Raw genomic sequence first — 18,597 nt, 5'->3', positions numbered from 1 at the left:
GCCTGAACACCTATTTACAATTTGATGTATCACATCTGTTATATATCAGATTATTCTGATTTTATCAAGGTTACACATGTCCACCTGCCTTGCCCCAATGCACAGTGTATTATAGTACACTATATTACCAGCGCTGTACAGTGTATATTCAGCAAACAGTATAGCAATTGTTTCTGTTATTTATATATATTTTTATACCTTATTAAGTCTATTGAATTATTGTATAGAATTCAGCCTCTAATTGGATAACTGGATTGGATTTACCTACCTCATTGTTTTTGTGTGGCTTCTTTGGTATTAATAAAGTGCCTTATCTATCTATCTCATAAACATGATATAATGATATCAGTAAAATACCTCTTAAACCTCTTCCTTACCATTTCGCAGCGTCGCTCTTCTCTCCTATTTGTTTTTTCTTACGATTTCCGTGGCACGTGAAGGCACCATTCACGCTCTCCAATCTGCACGAAGTGCGCGTGCCCACTTGCAGAGACTCGCTTGCACTCATCAACCGCGCACCGTTATCTGGGACAAGCTGTTAGCCACGGTCCATCTTCACCCGCCGACAACCGTGTCTTTCCCAGCCTTGCACGGGGGGGGAGGGGGCTTGGTTTTCCTCTCAGCGGGCCAAACGCACAAGATACTTCCTCTGTTTTTCTCAAAGCGGAGAAACAGCGTTTATCGAAGAAATTTCTCTGCGGTTTCGAGAAGGCGCAAGGTTTGTTTGTGTGCGCTCAATCATTCTCTCCATCCCTCCCTGTGCGACATCACTGCTAATTTAGCAAGCTATAATTTGCTATCCATTCATTTCTGCAGTCTACTAAAACATTTTCGGTCACCCATTACTTAATTTTTTTCAGTTTGAGCTTTTATCGCCAGAGCACCTTCAGTTGGTGAGCTCCTTTATAAGAATTGATTATTTTGCTAGCTGAGCAGCCTAGCAGTCAGCTAGCATTAGCCAACGGAGCAGGTGCTGCAGTCAGAGCTGTTCATCTAAAAGAGTTTGGACATTGCAGTGCTCGGTGGCAGCCATGTTAGCTCCACAGCCATTTATTCTGATCTTTTCTGTGTAGTTCTTCTGTGTAGATCTTTTCAACATTAGGCTTCTCTCCTGTAGTGACGAAAAAGAAATAAGAGCTTTTTGGCAATGTTTAATGTCAACTAGAGGCTGGTGAGGGATGCTGCCGCAGTCCACTTGGACTATAACTAGGGTAAATAGAAGGACTACAGCTTAATGGGAAATGGACTTGGCTGTGGCAGCTGACATCCAGACAGAAGAGCTGATTTTGTTGGATAAGTTGGAGAATGGGGACCTGTTTGTTTATAACACTACACACCGCAGATAAAAGAGAGCACAGTCGGCTCCTTTGCCTACACTTTGCTGGTACAGATGAGCTTGTAATGGATGTGATGAGATTATTTGTGATTTGTCACAGACAATGACAAATCACATTCAGCAGAGGGAGACCTCACCTATATTTCTGTTGGGCTGACATCAGGAAGATGATGTCACAGCTGTTCATTTGAGGTTCCTTGCATGCTATGTTTGAATGCTGGAGGTGTATGAGCGCCACATTTCTGTTGCCTGTGTATAATGAGAATGCAAGGTTACGCTGTGATATCTCTCTCATGAGGAAATAGCTTTTAGCTGATTCCCAGAAAGGAAAAAATTGGAATAATTATGTCAGAGAGCAATATTGACTCTTTTTTTTTTTTTTTGGCACTAGTTTATCTGAAATTGTATTAGCCTTTTCCGCCTCCATCCCCTTTCCATAGAACTGTAACCTTTAACTCAGTTCTCTAATCATTACATACTTTATCGCAGTGTCATGTAGAACTGGAAGGCTGTGGGGTATGGTGCATTCAGCCAGGAAAGGGTTCGCCTCAGAAGGGTATATTTTACTGTTGAGAGTGTCACGATGTGCACACTGTAAAAACCATGCCTACATCTATGAAGTAAAGGTGAAAGACCCTCTTCATGTCAAAGAAGCTGAAACTTTCATCAAGTACTATGCCAGAGAGCACTTAGCTCTTTCATGTACTCAGAAAAAAAGTCATTGGTTAGAATGGAAAGACACAGAACTAACTATTCAGTTTGGACTCCTAATGTTGCTTTTTGAGAACCATGTCTGATTCATTGTCGTTAAAGATAAGAAGCCGATTCAATGAGGGCTCTGAACACTCCGCTGATATGAATGTGACCACTTAATATGTTGACTGCATTCTGTGCAGTGAAAAGATGTTGCTCCAGAGAAAATGTTCCGACTCCTGAGACACTAGGTTTTTTTTGACAACTGCATCAAGCTTCTGAATTTTTAACATATACATGATTTGTATATTCACCTCTTGCGTATGATGTGGCGAAGATTTCTCAAACAAATCCTTTTGCTCCTCTTGCGCTCTGATATTACCAACTAGGACAACGCCAGTGTGGGAATTAAAGTTAATTAGGAATTAAAGAAAGCGTGCTGCTGTGCTGTCTGCAGTGATGCTTTTCATTTCCTGCTGCTCACAACAAGAGCAAGCAGGTGTGGCCTGATCAATAGGAGGTCATTGAAGCTGTTGTTCTCCGAATTGTACCATTATTCAGCAGGTAATCTTTAGGGTTTCAAATGCATATTAGGACACAGACAAGGATTGTAATCATGTGCATGTACAAATGCTACAAAATAGGATTAGAAAGGATGTGTAGTGAAGAGGAGGCAATGTAATTTCAAAGAGGCTAGTTGTTGAGAGATTTGAAAGCACAGACGTTTCTAGCATATTCCCAAAGGGAGTCAAATTACTGGAAATGCATCATAGCAGAAAAGGGGCAGTTCTAAAGTTTGTTTTTTTTGTTTTGTTTTGTTTTTAAATGAGGAAATAGTGCTAAAAATGTGAGATAGGGATGTGATAAAGTAGCACTGTACTAATGTGACCTCCATCTCTTCTGTGCTCCCAACCCCACCCCCCACACACACACACACACACCCCATTGCTCTCTCCATAAATAACATTTATCTCACTCACACCGGCCTCTTCTTCCCATCCCCCTCCCTCATCCTCTCATACCACATTCTCCTCACTTGGCTTCTCACACCATGCTCACCCCTAATCTCACACTCTGCTTGCCCTCCTGCTGTGACCTCCACCCGCCCCCTTTTTGCCCCCGGCAGATGAAATTAGACAGGGGTTGGATGTGGCGCGCGCTGCTCCTGATCTCCCTGGCTGTGGCCACGGTGGTGGCCCAGGAGAAGCTGTCGGAGGCTGATGTTGCAGACATCGAAGAAGATAAGGGCTTGGACGAGGAGTTAAAGGTTCTGATGGCAGAAGAAGAGGAGGCAACAGTGATGGATGAAGAGCAGTCTGATGAGACAGACAGCAAAGACACAGCAAGCGGGAAGGCTGGCAAGGCTGAAACGGATGCAGATGTCTCCTTCCAGGTCAGGAATGGGTCATAGGTCGAGTAAAGGCCAAAAGTGCTTAAATTAAAAAAAAAATTGGAGATGGTTAGAAAAGCTGTACATTTATGAAAAATAATTTCCTTTATGACAACTTTTAATTTTTTATTTTTTTTCCCCCAGGTAACATACATGACTCCCGTTCCCACTGGAGATGTATACTTTGCAGAGACGTTTGATGATGGATCGTTGGGCAGGTATTGCCTGAGAAATATACCACCACGTGCAGCTAAAAATACATCGTAAATTTTTGATGCATGCTGGGACACATGAGCCTCCAATGGCATTGAGTGACCAGGATAAACTTACAGAATCAGTGGTCGAAGTGTGTGTGTGTGTGTGTGTTTACCTCTTTTTATGTGGAAGCTAAATGTTGTGATGTTGATCTTCAAAGATGGCAGCTGTCAAAAACGGTGAAGGGGGACGCAGATGATGACATCGCCAAATATGACGGTTTGTTGCTGTTTTCTCCCTCTGCTAATGTAGACCTCGTGTGTGATCACATCTCACCTGTGGTGCAAATCAGAAAGATATTTACAACCATGGGTCTTATTTTTATGGTTTTAGCCATCAGGCATGTCGGTTATAATGGCACTTTCTTTGGCAGCACAGTTGCTGAGAAATGAGGTCACGGCACCCTCATCTAGCGATGCTCAAAGTGTTAGCGATGACTAGGCTAAAGCTGTTTCGAGCAGCGCGTCTGCAACCATACATCCCAGTAATTAAAATGTAGTAGAAGTAGTAGTAAAGTAAGAAGTAAAATACCATCATAACCCATAGTCATGATAACTATGGCAATAAAAATAAAACCCAGGTTGTGGAATGTCTGACCCTCTCTGCTCTGGCTGTAGGGAAGTGGGCCGTGGAGCAGCTGAAGGAGAACAAGGTTCCAGGAGACCAGGGCCTGGTGCTCAAGTCCCGGGCCAAACACCATGCCATTGCTGCAATGCTGGACAAACCCTTTGTCTTCCAGGACGAGCCTCTGGTCATACAGTGAGTTCTAACATGCATAGACACACATTTTGCATCTAGTCTTTGTTCATGTCGGTGGACTTTGTCCTTGAGGGGCAATGGTTAGTGGATACATAAGTACCCATTTAAATTTTTTTACTGGTAACGGTAGAAACTGATATCTGGACCTGTTGAACTGTTTTCTTATGCTGTGGTTGTAGGTATGAGGTGAATTTCCAGGATGGTATTGACTGTGGTGGAGCATACATCAAACTGCTCTCAGACACTGGCAATCTCAATCTGGTTAGTACACGTTTTATTCTGCCTTACCTGCTAATCTGGGTAAAATATGTACAGATTTCAACTAAACAGACTCAAGATTTATTTTATTAAATTCAACTCTTGTATGTTCTGCACTGTAGGAGCAGTTCCACGACCGTACACCCTACACCATCATGTTTGGACCCGACAAATGCGGCGAGGACTACAAGCTGCACTTCATCTTCCGTCACCAGAACCCCCTGAACAAAGACATGGAGGAGAAGCATGCCAAGAGGGCCGACGTCGACCTCAAGAAGTTCTACACTGACAAGAAGACTCACCTCTACACATTGAGTATGTAGCTTATTGGAAAAGGATGTATTTATTTCTCTTTTAGTGTTGTTGCTATGCAGAACCCATTGATTTCATTCAAAACACAAATTTCTCCAGATATTAAAGCGTAAAAAAATTTCAGTATTAGCTGCATTGCATGTACGTTTTCTGTGCTTTATTTCTGTTCCTTTGTCATTCTTTTCACATATTAACAAATGCTGCATTTTTCCCTGTGGTCAGTCCTGAACCCAGACAACAGCTACGAGATGTTCATCGATCAGTCCAGTGTGAGCCGTGGGAACCTTCTGCATGATGTGGTGCCTCCAGTCAATCCCCCCAAAGAGATGGATGACCCGAATGACTCCAAGCCTGAGGACTGGGACGAGAGGGCCAAGATTCCTGACCCCGAGGCTGTCAAGCCTGAGGACTGGTGATTGCAACTTCAACACTTGTAGACAGAAGAGATTTTGTTGCAGATTTAACGTGTTTCAATGTGAAGGCCTCAGTGACCTTAGTAAATAACATACATTGATGGGTGTGTCTCAGGGATGAGGATGCACCCGCAAAGATTGAGGACCCTGACGCTGTGAAGCCTGAGGGCTGGCTGGATGATGAAACGGAGTTTGTCCCTGACCCCAATGCTGAGAAACCAGAAGACTGGTAAGTACACTCATTCACAATAAGTTCCACTAAAACAAACCACCAACCAGCCTTTGAATTATGCTACTTACATGTAGAAATGATTCAGCCTGAAAGCTCTCCTCTCTCTCTGTCCTCGTCTATGTGCAGGGATGAGGAGATGGATGGAGAGTGGGAGGCGCCACAGATTCCTAACCCAGCCTGTGAGACGGCCCCTGGCTGTGGGGAGTGGAAGCGCCCCATGATCAACAACCCTCAGTACAAGGGCAAGTGGAAGGCAACTCTGGTGGACAACCCCGGCTATCAGGTAACAGCTGCTTTTGGCCTCTTAAAGTTTTACTTTACTGTATGGTTCCAGACTGATAACTGATCAGTCCCTTTTTTTTGTTTTTTAAAACATGAATAATCATGTGTAGCGCTCGGTGAATACACTGTTTGCCTGCTGTGTTATATAAAAACACACATGCTGTCTGTTTGTGCTGCAGTTGAAAACACCTCGTGGTCTTTTTCTTCTAATTGTTTCCTTCACATTCTTTGTCTTCTCCAAAGGGAGTCTGGAAGCCACGTAAGATCGATAACCCGGACTATTTTGAGGACCTGCAGCCGTTCAGGATGTCACCTTTCAAGGCTCTGGGCTTGGAGTTGTGGTCCATGACCTCGGATATCTACTTTGACAACTTCATTATCACCTCTCACAAGGAGGTGGCTGACCGCTGGGCCTCTGACAGCTGGGGGCTGAAGAAACTGGTGGCCAGCGCTAACGAGGTCAGTGTGATGATCTGTAAGGGCAACAGGAACATAGCACAGCACCTTTACACATACGTATGTTCCCACTATGTGCATATAATTTACCACAAGGCTGTCAGTCACATAAATGCTCACTACCTTTGCTCTCCGGTCTCTCGTCTCTCCTCACCGCTCGTCCCAACAGCCGGGGATTTTTGCTCAGCTGATGATGGCAGCAGAGGAACGACCATGGCTCTGGGTGATCTACATACTGACAGTAGGCCTACCCATAGGACTGGCTGTGCTCTTCTGCTGGCCAAAGGTACTATGAACCTGCTGTTTAATTTGTTTATTGTATTTTTCTGATTATATACTTGTTTTATGCAGAAGTTCAACAGAAATACCTCCAAACCTTCTCTCTCTGTCCCAGAAATCAGAAGATGACTACGTGTACAAGAAGGTGGATGTGCCCCAGGCTGATGTAGAAGAGGAGGAGGAGGAGGAGGAGGAGGAAGAGGAGGAAGAAGTGGAGGCAGCGGCAGATGAGGAAGACAAAGCAGCTGAGGCTACAGAGGGAGCAGCAGCTGCAGGTCAGACGGTCTCTGCTGGTGCTTTATTGTCCACATTATTGTACTTTTACTGTTACATAGATCTAGATCGTAATTCTTGATCCTCATTGTCATGACCTTTACTCTCATCTAAAGCAACAGAAGATGCCAAGGAGGAGGACGAGGAGGATGGTGCCGATGCAGGAGGCGACAATCTAGAGGGGGATGATGAAGAAGAGGAAGAGGAGGAGGAAGGAGAAGAGGAAAGCAAAGCTCCAGAGAGAACATTAGAAGACGAGGTTGGTGTTGCTTTGAGTTGTTGTTCCTTGCACAGCAGCATGAGCTGAAGGTGTTAGTAAAGTAATCGGAGGTTCCTGTGCACTCTGGGAATGAATACCTGGAACCAGGTCCCCAGATTTCACCACCTACTTTCTCTTCAATTCACTTTACACATTATCCAGTATTCATCTGGCTCAGGATAATATGCGATGCTTTAGCGCCTCCAAAATAACAATGTGAAATGTATGGAACATGTTTTCACAACAATATACAGTATTATTTTTCACCGCAATATCCGACAGCAGCTATGATGAGTCACTCCATCTGTCTGAGTGTGTCTGTGTTGTCCCAAAAGTGTGAATTGGCAGCCGCACTTGTTCTAACACACATGGTAGCGTGGCAGTTTTACTCATGCTGATGTCTTGGGTTCTGAGCTCAGGGCTAGAATATCACGTTTTTGTATGGAGTTTCCCAAGGCCACAGAGGTCACAGCTTATCATGATTTATGTGCTTGCTTTATGTTTCCTGGTACAAGAAGCTTAAAAATACCGTCAGCTTTATGGCAGGGTTAAACTTGCAGGGTCTCTGCAGGCCCTTGAAATGTTTTACTGCTTCTTATTTCATATTAACCATAATACAATTCACCTTCTTAAAACTAACATTTTAAAGTAGCTATAATCAATTAAGAGTGATCATTGCAATTCCCCTCAACTTTACAGAACTTTAACTCATTGTTTTGTTTTGTGGCTGCAACTTTTCTGTTACGAATCATACTCACCGGCGTCCTGCAGCAGCAGGCTGCTATTTTCAGCAAAAAAGCTCTAAAACTCCTCCGTACACTACAGCTCAGCACCAAACAGCAGAAAGACAACGTTGTGGAACATTTGGCAGCTAAAGAGCCAGATATTTTTTAGGAGTTGGTAGAGACCAAAAGAGAGAGGCAACTGTTTCCTAACAAGTTCACTGTCAACTTAAAATGTGTTAAAATGCCAGTGTTGTGTTCAAAAACTTATTTCCACTGCCCCCAAGCAGCTGAAAAATCAATCCGTTGTCAATCAGTGTTTTATGTATTTTAAATCCAGAATTATTTAGATCAGTGGAATAGGGTGATACCATTGGCAGGAATGTGTATCGCATCATCCATGTGCACGAGACAAACAAAACAGGGACCCACTCATAAAAACAAATTTGACCTTTAATAATTAATGCAGGTTTAATGAATATGTTCTGTTCAAGAGGTCTAAAATGTCTTCAGTAGTACCTTATGGACAAGTGTTACATTAAATTTATGAATTCATTGTTATTGTCACACTTGGGGTTAGCCTGTCTCTCATGCACACGATCATTCACTCACCTCCCTGCTGTTTAGACTACTTCCTGTCTCTGACACTGTGGTGTATCCTTGTCCCAGTGAGAAATGTGCACAGTCAGGGAGTCTGGCAGCTCTTGTTTTCATTTTCAGTGGCTGCACTTAAAAGACTGTTGATGCAGTTCACTTTACTTGACATCTAAAAAGTAGGGGTTTTTTTTTTTTTTTAATGAAACTTGACTTGATGACATTTCAGTTGATACAATTGGAACTTACGCTACACTTTTGTTAATAATCTATTAACTTTGATGGCAAATGCAAGAGTGATGTTTATGTCTTATCCATTAAATTTGGCTTTTTTCCTGCTCTTTATTTTGCTCGAATTCTGGCCCTCAGCCGAAGGAGGGAGGAGATGTCGGTGCAGAGAGCCACAAACAAGCTGTGAGAAAGAGGAGGGTACGGAAAGACTGAAGAGGTGAACCCAACGCCTACTGTCTCCATGCTGGGGAGGAGGTGGAAGGGCCATATCTGCTGCTGCTCCCCACCTATTTGAGCAGGGCAGCATGTAATTCCTCCAAACCACCTGGTAGCCTGCAATCACCCTGGCTGCCCCATCTACGTCTTCTCCATCCCTCGGCTACACCCATCACAGGTCTGCAGTCTCCCAGACCACATCCTGTATCACCCCTTATCCCGTCTCTCCTCTTCCTGTCTGCTCAATCAACTATCAGATGAATTCTGTGGAGATGTTGTGCATTTAGCTGTTTTCCCTCCTCCCTCCTGAGCTTCCACACTTTCCTCATCCTTCTCCACCTGTATAAGCCATTGCTGTCAAAATGCCCGTCAGGCTAAAAACCCCCACCTCTCTCACCTCTGTTCCCGTTCAGCCCGTCTCTGCTGTCAGTCGTCTCTCTGACTATACGCCATCATAGATGTACCAGTCTATCTCCTCTGAGAGTGAAGGCCAGCACGGAGCGTCTTCACTGCTGTCGACTCCGGTTGTTTGTACCATTTTACAGCATATCATAGGGGCTACATCTCAGAAGTTAGACTTTATTCTTGTGTCCTTTGTTTTAAGGAACTTGTGCGAGGACACAGTTTGACAAAGGTTCCTTCGTTGTTTGAACTTGTTCGGGATTTGAGAACAGTTCGGGAGGAGATGATGCCAGGCTGTGAGGAAAGGCTGTTTGAGATGTTACTGCAGTGTCAGAGCATTTCAGTGAAAAGTCACCTCAGCTTAGGTTTAAAAGATTACCTCGTTTAAAAATGGATGTTCTGTTTAGATTTTAGCTAGTTTGTCAGGAGCTTCAGTTACTTTTAAGTGTGTTTTTTACTAAGTTATAGCAATTTAAGAACTGAGGATTAGCACTGATAACTCTATTTATTGGTTTTGTTTAAAATTTGTTTTAAGCCAGTATGAATAAAGATTTATTAATGCAGTGTTTTGAGTGACTTGAGGTTTTCTTAAATATGATATACCACTGATGAGCTTATTCTGAGCTTAGGCTTGTTTGAAATGTTTTTTAAGAAAACTGACATTGTCAGAGCTTGCAGCAAAAATAGATAATTTTGAATTCCTTGGCCATATGTTGTCAAAAATACATGTGGGTTTCTGCAGCAAACAGCTGGATATAAAACACATCTCATTCAGTCAGCACACTGCAGTGCTTTCCCATGATATCTAGATTAGCTGGAGTTCAGATCTAGATCGTTGCCTGGGGAGGACGTTGATGCTAATTTATTTGTTTTATATTATTGTGTTGAGCTTTTGTAGTTCATTCTTGCCAGATGCTGGCAGATATCCCTGTTTACATTTGTTTGCAAATTGTACATTGCTCTTGAAAATAAAACTATTTAATACAAAAGAAAAAGGTTGGTAATAAGTCTGATCAAATGTGTAAAATTTCTTCACATTTTGTGTAGAATTTTCTCTTTGGGGGTGATTTGGTTTTCTATTGATCCACAATGTGATTATGTAGGTGACAAAGACCTGGACAATGACGTGATCTTAGGTTTTTATTAAACAAATGTTTAAAGGCAAAGTTACAGTGAGTCTACATACAATACAAGTTGGTAGCAGGGTGTGTGTTGGTAGGGCATGTTTAGCATGTCAGAAATTAATGAAATACTACTGTACAACTGTTTAAAAATATCAAAATAACCAATAGATGACCGCATATACAGTGTTTAAAGCCTCCTGTAACTACCAGTTCTTCCCTTTTTTAAACAGCACCGAAGTCACTTGATGTTTACACATGAATTACTGCTTTCCAGAACTACTGCGCCGGATACTTCAGTTTAAAGGTAATAAAAAATTGTTGAAATCATGTAATTACATCTTCATGCACTTATCCCTTTTTAATGTTTTTATCTGAGGCAGCAGAGCTCTTAGGACACATCCTCCACTCTGCTGTAAAATCAGGACATCAGCGTCTTTTCCAGGCCCGAATGAGTGGATCAATATCACTCAAGGCGTCTTTACAGCTTTTGTTTTTGCGGTTAAAGGGGAAAGCACCCGCCCCCTCTGTCAGTGCTGCATTACAGTCATTTATGACCAGATAAATTTAAAGGCTTGCAAATACTTTTAAGGACATAAAGAAAGTCTTGTGTCAGTGATTTAAAACTCACCCACTTACGATAAAAACATCACTGATGTTGGTTAAGACCTACACTTTTATGGAGTGATTGTTCACACAACTTTTAGTTTCTCTGTGCTTTTACTTATATTGTTGCAGAGCTCTCCATGGTACCTGAATGTATCTACCAGCCACCTACTATCGTTAAGAAGTTCTCAGTAGCTCTCAAGTCTGCAATTCAGTGACTAATTTAATGGCATTTCATAAGATATGCTAAACTGTTCAAAAAAAAAAAAAAAAAAAAAAAATCATTTAAGAGATGTATTACTCACACATGCCGTCTAAATATATTTATCATTTTCAGTAATACTGTCCAGTTTTGGAGGGAAAGGAGGAATACAGTCATGCTTTATACAGACAAGATGACATCCAAGAACTACCAAAAACTCAGATCCAGCTGACGTAGAAAATACTTTACAAAAAAATAAATAAGAAAGTAAATCAGTGTGGAAAATCAGGTTCTTGGTCAAACAGTATTTGTAAGGTTTATGGCTAGTTTTAGCCCATTTACAAATCAGTTGAGGCAGGAACACTGTCAGAAAGTCAGGAAAACCACAGAAAAGTCAGAATTGTCCTCAAACAAAAAAATCAAGCAGGCAAAACATAGCTAAGAATTATTTTACAGACACTACTTTGATAGAAAGCATTAAGAAGAAACTCAAGGTACACATGACCCTCAACCAACTTCATACACATGCTCTGGTTGTGTTTTTGTGTCAGTGGTTAAAGGGTGAAGTCTACCTCATCTGTAGTGTGGAGAGGAAGCTGCTGCTAAACAGACCTGGGCCAGACTAACATGAAATGTATCTATTTCTGAGCCAACTGGATGGGTGAAAAAGTCAGTTTATGTTTCTAATTATTAAATTGTTAGTTTTGACTGAGGTAAGAGAGCTCAGATGCTTGCAGAAAACATCAAGGTTTGGGGAGAAAAAAAAACCCCTCTCAATGTCTTCACAGTGGGCTTCCTCTCACAAATGCTGACCTGGGGATCTCCGTTTTTTCCCGAGGGTAGCTCACTTCCGTTTGCTCTTAGTGTCAGTGGTCTGGAAGACACTGGAGGCCGACATGAGGTTCTCGATGTACTGACCGAGGACCTGGTTCTCCGACTTTAACTTCAGGTTCTCCTCCTTGACGGCATCGACTCGCGCTGACAGATCTGGAACAGAAATAAAGAATGGGAAACTGAAATGCAGATTTCATCACTGTCAAATAAATTCAGTGATATCCACTTGCCCTGTGTTAGGGTCAGACTATGCTAGAAAAAAGTAGTAGTTCATATGACGTGATGTCTGACAACTTCAGACAGCCACACTTGAAGGTGGAGTAAAAGTCGGCTGTCAGAGAAAGGAGAGACGCAATATTGTTCAAATATGGGGATGAAGGCACACGTTTTCAGACAGACTCTCCTGGAGGGCATTCATAGTGTTGTGCTCGATTATGACTTTTTAAAAAAAAAGCTAGAGAGAAGTTCAAACTAGAGCTGCAGCACTTACTTCATTAATTGAATAGTAAATCCACGATTGATGATCGATTCATTGTTTTAGTTATTTTTCACACAAATATGCCAAACCAATTCTCTGGTCACACCCTCTCAAATGTGAGGATTTGGTGCTTCTTTGTCACAAAAGTGTGCGGGGAGAGGGGGTTTCCGAAGCTACTCGACCATCTGACAAGCAGTTCTGATGGAGCATGCCGAAACCCTTAGGGTTTAATCCGCATTTTAGAAGCTTTTACCTCACTGGCTAATTCAACAATAAATGTGGCTGCTAAATCTTTAAAGAGACTTTGGGAAGGTGATAAGTGTTCCTGAGTTCACTAACAACCACATAAGCTCTGCAGAAGGAAATGAAGTGAGTAAATAGCCACTAGCACACTGATGTTTTCTCCTCAAACCACTAAATCTTAAATAAATGTTAAATGTTGTGAGAAAAATGTACATGCATGTAGTTATCCGGATACACCTGAAACCCAAACTCGGCTACAGACTTGACTGCTTTCTATCTGATAAAGATTTCTGTGACATTCGTGTCGCTAGCTATCGTCACTTGTGCTGACAATAATCTGTCATGCACTGGACAAAACCCTGTGTTTATCTATGTGGTATTCCGGTGTGTGAAGGAAAGCTAGAGTGGGCGCAAAACAGAAAGGGAAGATGCTACATCTATGTCTATATCAAGACAGCAGAGTGGCCGAGATGAGGAGAAACAAAGAAAAGAGCAGCAGCAAACAGAAGCATCTAGTGTTTAAAAAAATCAATGTTGAAAAGAGCATTGAAAGACAGATTTGCTTTAGTGAAGAGAGCAAGTTAAGTGTTACGGGTCGTCTTTCGATCTGGTTTGTATTAGAATGCAGAACAAGGACGAACACACAAGGAGTGAAAAGGCTTTTGGTCACATTTGAGTTTCTTGCTGCAAATTCTATCATCCAAGTACAGACTTTAAGAGCCTCATACTGTCAAATGACAACACGCGGGCTCTGTTTTAGAATTCTGAAGCCTTCACAAACCTTTTACTAACCATGGGGGCAATCTCCCTCCCCATGGAAGACACAGTGAAATACAGAGTGATTTATGTGTTTTACCTTCCAATGTGTGCTGAAGCTCCAAAACTTGATTTATTAACCTTGTCTTCTCCTCCAACTCCACCTGGTTCTCCATGTCTCCTAAAATGGACACAAACAGTGATGCTATTTAAACACAATTACAATGCTCCAATCTCATGATTATTTCGTGATGCAACTTTCAGACACAAACTGATTTGTACAGTTAAACGTAAGCAGACATACCGTCTATGTCGCAGTTCATGATGGAAAACTCGTTCTCTTGTATAGTATACAGGACTGCAGATTCACCGTCCACTGTAAAAAAAAAAAAAAGCTCCATAAAGCAGCTAAACCACTAACGAGTAGAAGTTATTAAAGGAGATGCAAATATTAGGTCTTCAGGATTTCCCCAGGAATGTTTGTTTAGTCAAGGTGGTAAACCACTCAGATCCTGGCAGATGTTGTCTTGTGATGGCCAAAACAATGTACATGACATGTCTTGTAAGAAATAGCACATTTTTTCACTCTGTTAGCAGAGTTGCTCTGTTGTTCGTTGTAAGCAGAATCACTAAACATCGTCAGACTGCAACATTTGTTCCAGGGAAAGCTTCTGGCCCAATATACTCCTGGCTTCTTGGACTGCGTCTGGCCCATATACTCCCACATCTGGGCTGATTCTAGCTGTTGCCCCCTCGCAAGACTCTCTGTGTGCGCCCCAGAATTGGTCCAAATGTGGAAGTAGCATCTGACAGTCATCCTGTATGTGGGGCGGACTCGGGCCGAGGATCAGGGCATATACTGAACCGAAATATTCGCCAGAATACTTCTGCCGGGATTGGATTTGTTATGCGACCATGTTATACCTAAAATGCTACATGCCTCCCCTGATTCCTGTTATGTTAACGGTCAGTCGGTGTCATAAAGCCTCTTAAGACCTGCAGCTTAATGTAATAGATGCGTACACAGAGTTTCGGCGGTGGCTGACAAGAGCAGGGTGGATCCACCAGACCCAGGCTGTGGGGTGAGGCTGCCTAATGCTGACCCGCCGAAGTAGCACTGAAAAGCCTGTGGTGAGACAAACACTTCTTTAGATCCGGGCAGACCTCACTGTTTTTGTCTACTTTCCGACAATTTCGTGTATATTCTGCCACTACAGCCACAAATAAACGAGAGACCAACCCTAAGTACAGTATATACAGTCGTTCGTTCCGGAAAAATCCACATTAATCCAGCACATTAAAACTCCCATCCACTGTAATATCGGAAAAGCACCTCGTTAGCGGTTAGCAGCTACTTTTACCCTGGTCCCTCTTGTTCGTCTTTCTCGAGGATGGGTCATCTCGGTGGACTGCTGGTCCTTCACCATCCCAGCTTGGCAGACCCCCCCCCCCCCCAACTCAGATATCTGTAAACTAAGCGGACTCCATATTATACCCCAGAAATGCGCGGGCATCGCTACTAAACGTGCAGATACACCGTCACGTGTAATACAAGCCCACGGGTTAATAGGTGAGGCGTCTGTCAGCAAACCTTCTGTGACCAAAACGGGCGAAAGCGGATCGCAAGCGGAGGTGTCCGATAATGGACGCGCGTACACTAGCTACTTAAGCCTGCTCTGCCGCTAGCTACACCGAATGCGAGGTCGGTGTCTCGCCAGAGGAAACAAAAACTACCTAGTCTACTTAGTCGCATATTTAGAAACGACCTCCTGACTAACACAATTTATGAAGCGTCACCGGACATCGGCCGGAGACCCGCTAACGGCTACGAGCTAGCTGCTGCTCCCAGCTAGCTTACATTTCGAATGTCATTGCAAAAAAAAAAAAAAGCTGTCTGGGATTTTCTGGTGCATACAACAGCAAAACAACTAACCCGCCCAGAGTCACCTAAGGCAAGAAATGTACCCCGTAAACAGACCGGAGGCTCTGTGGTGGTGGTGGCGGCGGCGATGGTGTTGGTGTTAGCCGTGCGTCGTCAACACCGTCATCACGACCTCGCTTGTGTGTACGTGACCACACTGACCGACAGGGGGAGCAACTACTGAACACACACACACACACACACACCTCACACAGACACACACTTGCTGCAGTCCTAACAGATGCTCAGGCGTTCAGGCTTCCCCCCCTGGTAATCAAACACATACGCAGACAGTCATAGCAGCAGTTGGCAATGAAAACCTGACCAACAATGTCAGGCCCACCAGACCTTTCTGTGCGTCTGTGTTTGTTCCGTCTGTATGAATGCATGGAGTGTTTGCTGGCCGGTGTGAGCATTAATATATACGTGTGTGTGTGTGTGTGTGTGTGTGTGTGTGTGTGTGTGGTATCCTTGCAGCCTCTGCACCGTCTGTGCTCGCTCTGAGGAGTCCATACTCTGCTGCTTGCAAGCCAAACCAAACCCCGGGGACACTGCTGCTTCAGGCCAATAGATTTCCATGTCTATTCTGCCTCCATCTTTTTTTTCCTCAGCCTCTCAGCTGCGAGTGAACACATGAGAAATCTAAGCTGAAGTCGGTCAACAAGTCAAGATCTGAGAGTCTGCAGAGGAGATGTGTGAGGGGAAAACACAAGCTTGGGGATTTTTCTTTGCAGTGATAAATGCTAAAATATAGGTTAATGTAACATTAGCACAAATGGAGAAGAATGATTAACGTCAGGGAACTTACTCAGGAATGTCAGCAACACGACATTACCGATCTAAAGCTACTGGTCGTCCCAGACCAAGTAAGGCTCTCAATCGTGTTTTGTACAGGCTACATGATTTGTGTCCCAAGCTAAAGCCTGTGGAGCCTTTGCAAAACAAAGTTTAGCCCCTAGTGTTGTCTCCTGTGGTTCTAACAGACTGGAGGCTCTGGAGAATGCAAAAAAGTAGGTAACAACAATATATGGCTTCAACAGGCTTCAATAGGACAACCCCGATCTGGTTGTTAAGATCATGGCTAGATCACCAACCGGGCTTCCCCAGGGCCCCAGACCCTAAGGGGCCCCAGATCCACTGTGCTGTTTGGTTTCTGATCATAATAAATAACTGCACATTTGCTGGGGTATCTTTGAACCACTGAAGTATAATTGCATCTAACTTGGGTTTTGCCATATCACCTAATCTTCTGGCCCCCTCTTGTACCAGACCCAGTCTCAAAATCTAGTCTTAACACCTGCATTATCCCATATTGTGCTCGCATGGTGCGTATTCTTGGAAATTAGATTCTGTTGCAGTCACAACTTTTTAGTTAAATGCTCTTCGTCCTCATAAACACATTTAGTTAAGGGACAATTACTCTACTGGACATGCAGTGAAGGCCCCAAAACAAAGCAATGCAGATTTGTAAGGAGCCGCACCTCTGCCCTGTCACAGCAGAACTCACCCACATAACCGCTCTGCTTTACAAGCTGTTTGTTTCTGCCTCGTTGCCCTTTGTTCAGTCACATACTTTTAGCAGCTGCTTTAACTGTCTGTCATGTGTACTGTCACTGACAACAGAAAAGATATGTATATAATGACATAATGAGCTTGATTACACCTGTACATATTTTTACAGTCTAAACCAATGGTCACTTTACACCTGAAGAGCTTGTCCCCTTGATAAGCAATAAGTCTGTCTATAGATCACACTGACGTTTCCCTATATATAATATAGGAATGCACATTTAAAATAATCTTAGAAGCATTTGCCAGGAGGGATTTAGAAGTGTAAAAAGTCCCTGCCTTGGTCGTAAGAGATCTAATCTAACACGTTAAGTATGAACAATAGTCCGACTGGTGAAACCTCTACATTAAGTTCCTGGTTAAATGAAGCTGGATCCAAACAGCAAGAAAACATTGCTTTTTACTGGGTGCACATGAAAAGTGAAGGGCACAAAGGTCTAACTGTGAAAAACAGTTTAACAAACAACGGAATAGTCCTTTTTACCTGTGTCGTCTGCCAGAGAGATGCTAGTGAATGTCTCATCATCCTCGTCCACCTGGGTCTCCATGGCCTGACTCTCCTTTTCTTCCTCCAGCTTGGTTTCCTTTTTGTATTTTTTATCGCACAGAGTCACTCATTAGTGTTTTGACTTTGCAGCTTTTGTCACGTTCCCTCTCTCTCTCCATTTAAACTTTGCTCTTGTTTCTTGTCTCTGTCTCTCTTCCTGTCCTTTGGCCCTGCCTCCCCACACACCTGCTGCCTGAATCATTCACATCGTCACGGTTACCTGCCCTACCTGACTGGCGGCTCAGGTTACAGAGTTGTCAAGGGAATGGGTCACCATGGCGACCACTGGACCAAAACATGAGCAGGAAAACCCCAGCAGGAAAACTAACAGGGGTCAAAGTTTAAGCTCCAGTAAACTCAGGTGAAAGGAAGCCATAAAGACAACACACACACACACACACACACACACACACACACACACACACACACACACACACACACACACACAGGACTGGATACACACACTTGGTAACACATTATCTTGAACAATAAGTGTGTCTGTCAATCTTCGATGCTGTATCACACAGGACAGTATAAACTGAAGTCAGATCTTTGCAATGAGTCTGGTGTTTAAAATGACATGCTTCAGTGAAGAGTTGACCTAAAATGACTGGAGAGGACGTGAATGTGAGACTGGTTTCATTAGATCTGTGGGAGCAGCCTGCACTCTGGTGGTTAACGTTGAACACTGCAGTAATATCGGCGACAGGCAACAGAGACTCCATCATGTTCCAGCTCAGTGCAGCCTGCAGTGACAGTGCAGTTTACACATACATCCACAGCAATGAATGAAGACCTTTCTTGGCTTTCATGGTCCAGTAGCTGTATGCTAAAGAGAAACCACTGATACCGGCAAGCCTGATCATGGAAAAAAATATATATATATAATATATATCTATATATATATAGATATATATTATTAATTTTAAAAAATGTAGTAAACATTCAACCAAGTTAG

General features: G+C 43.1%; 2 protein-coding genes across 9 annotated transcripts; one reads left to right on the top strand and one right to left on the bottom strand.

Annotated features, from left to right (window-relative positions):
- Window positions 1-472: 472 nt before the first annotated feature.
- On the top strand, window positions 473-10,337 carry clgn (calmegin). 3 transcript variants are annotated; one of them, XM_040146899.1, is made up of 15 exons: window positions 473-718; window positions 3,156-3,422; window positions 3,564-3,637; window positions 3,835-3,893; window positions 4,292-4,433; window positions 4,613-4,694; window positions 4,814-5,006; window positions 5,226-5,415; window positions 5,532-5,645; window positions 5,775-5,931; window positions 6,174-6,389; window positions 6,556-6,672; window positions 6,781-6,940; window positions 7,055-7,197; window positions 8,883-10,336. In XM_040146899.1, exons 2-15 carry the CDS (start codon window positions 3,156-3,158, stop codon window positions 8,955-8,957), a joined length of 1,989 nt encoding a protein of 662 aa, XP_040002833.1. In that variant the 5' UTR covers window positions 473-718; the 3' UTR covers window positions 8,958-10,336. The 3 variants fall into 3 exon arrangements, 2 of the variants coding, with proteins under 2 accessions (XP_040002833.1, XP_040002835.1); XR_005709001.1 differs by lacking the exon at window positions 473-718 and having other exon boundaries at window positions 8,883-9,138; window positions 9,374-10,336; XM_040146901.1 differs by lacking the exon at window positions 473-718 and having other exon boundaries at window positions 7,061-7,197; window positions 8,883-10,337.
- Window positions 10,338-10,489: 152 nt separating this feature from the next.
- Window positions 10,490-15,716, bottom strand: scoca (short coiled-coil protein a). 6 transcript variants are annotated; one of them, XM_040147355.1, is made up of 4 exons: window positions 15,536-15,716; window positions 13,907-13,978; window positions 13,703-13,783; window positions 10,490-12,278 (listed from the first exon to the last, which is right to left on the bottom strand). In XM_040147355.1, the coding sequence occupies exons 2-4, from the start codon at window positions 13,923-13,925 to the stop codon at window positions 12,136-12,138; spliced, it is 243 nt and encodes an 80-aa protein (XP_040003289.1). In that variant the 5' UTR covers window positions 13,926-13,978; window positions 15,536-15,716; the 3' UTR covers window positions 10,490-12,135. The 6 variants fall into 6 exon arrangements, with proteins under 6 accessions (XP_040003289.1, XP_040003290.1, XP_040003288.1 ...); XM_040147356.1 differs by having other exon boundaries at window positions 15,550-15,716; XM_040147354.1 differs by having other exon boundaries at window positions 15,568-15,715.
- Window positions 15,717-18,597: the final 2,881 nt, after the last annotated feature.

Source organism: Xiphias gladius, chromosome 15, assembly GCF_016859285.1.
Source record: "Xiphias gladius isolate SHS-SW01 ecotype Sanya breed wild chromosome 15, ASM1685928v1, whole genome shotgun sequence".
Lineage (NCBI taxonomy): Eukaryota > Metazoa > Chordata > Actinopteri > Istiophoriformes > Xiphiidae > Xiphias > Xiphias gladius.
Note: the sequence above shows the minus strand (reverse complement) of the source record. Positions and strands in the feature narration are given on the sequence as shown.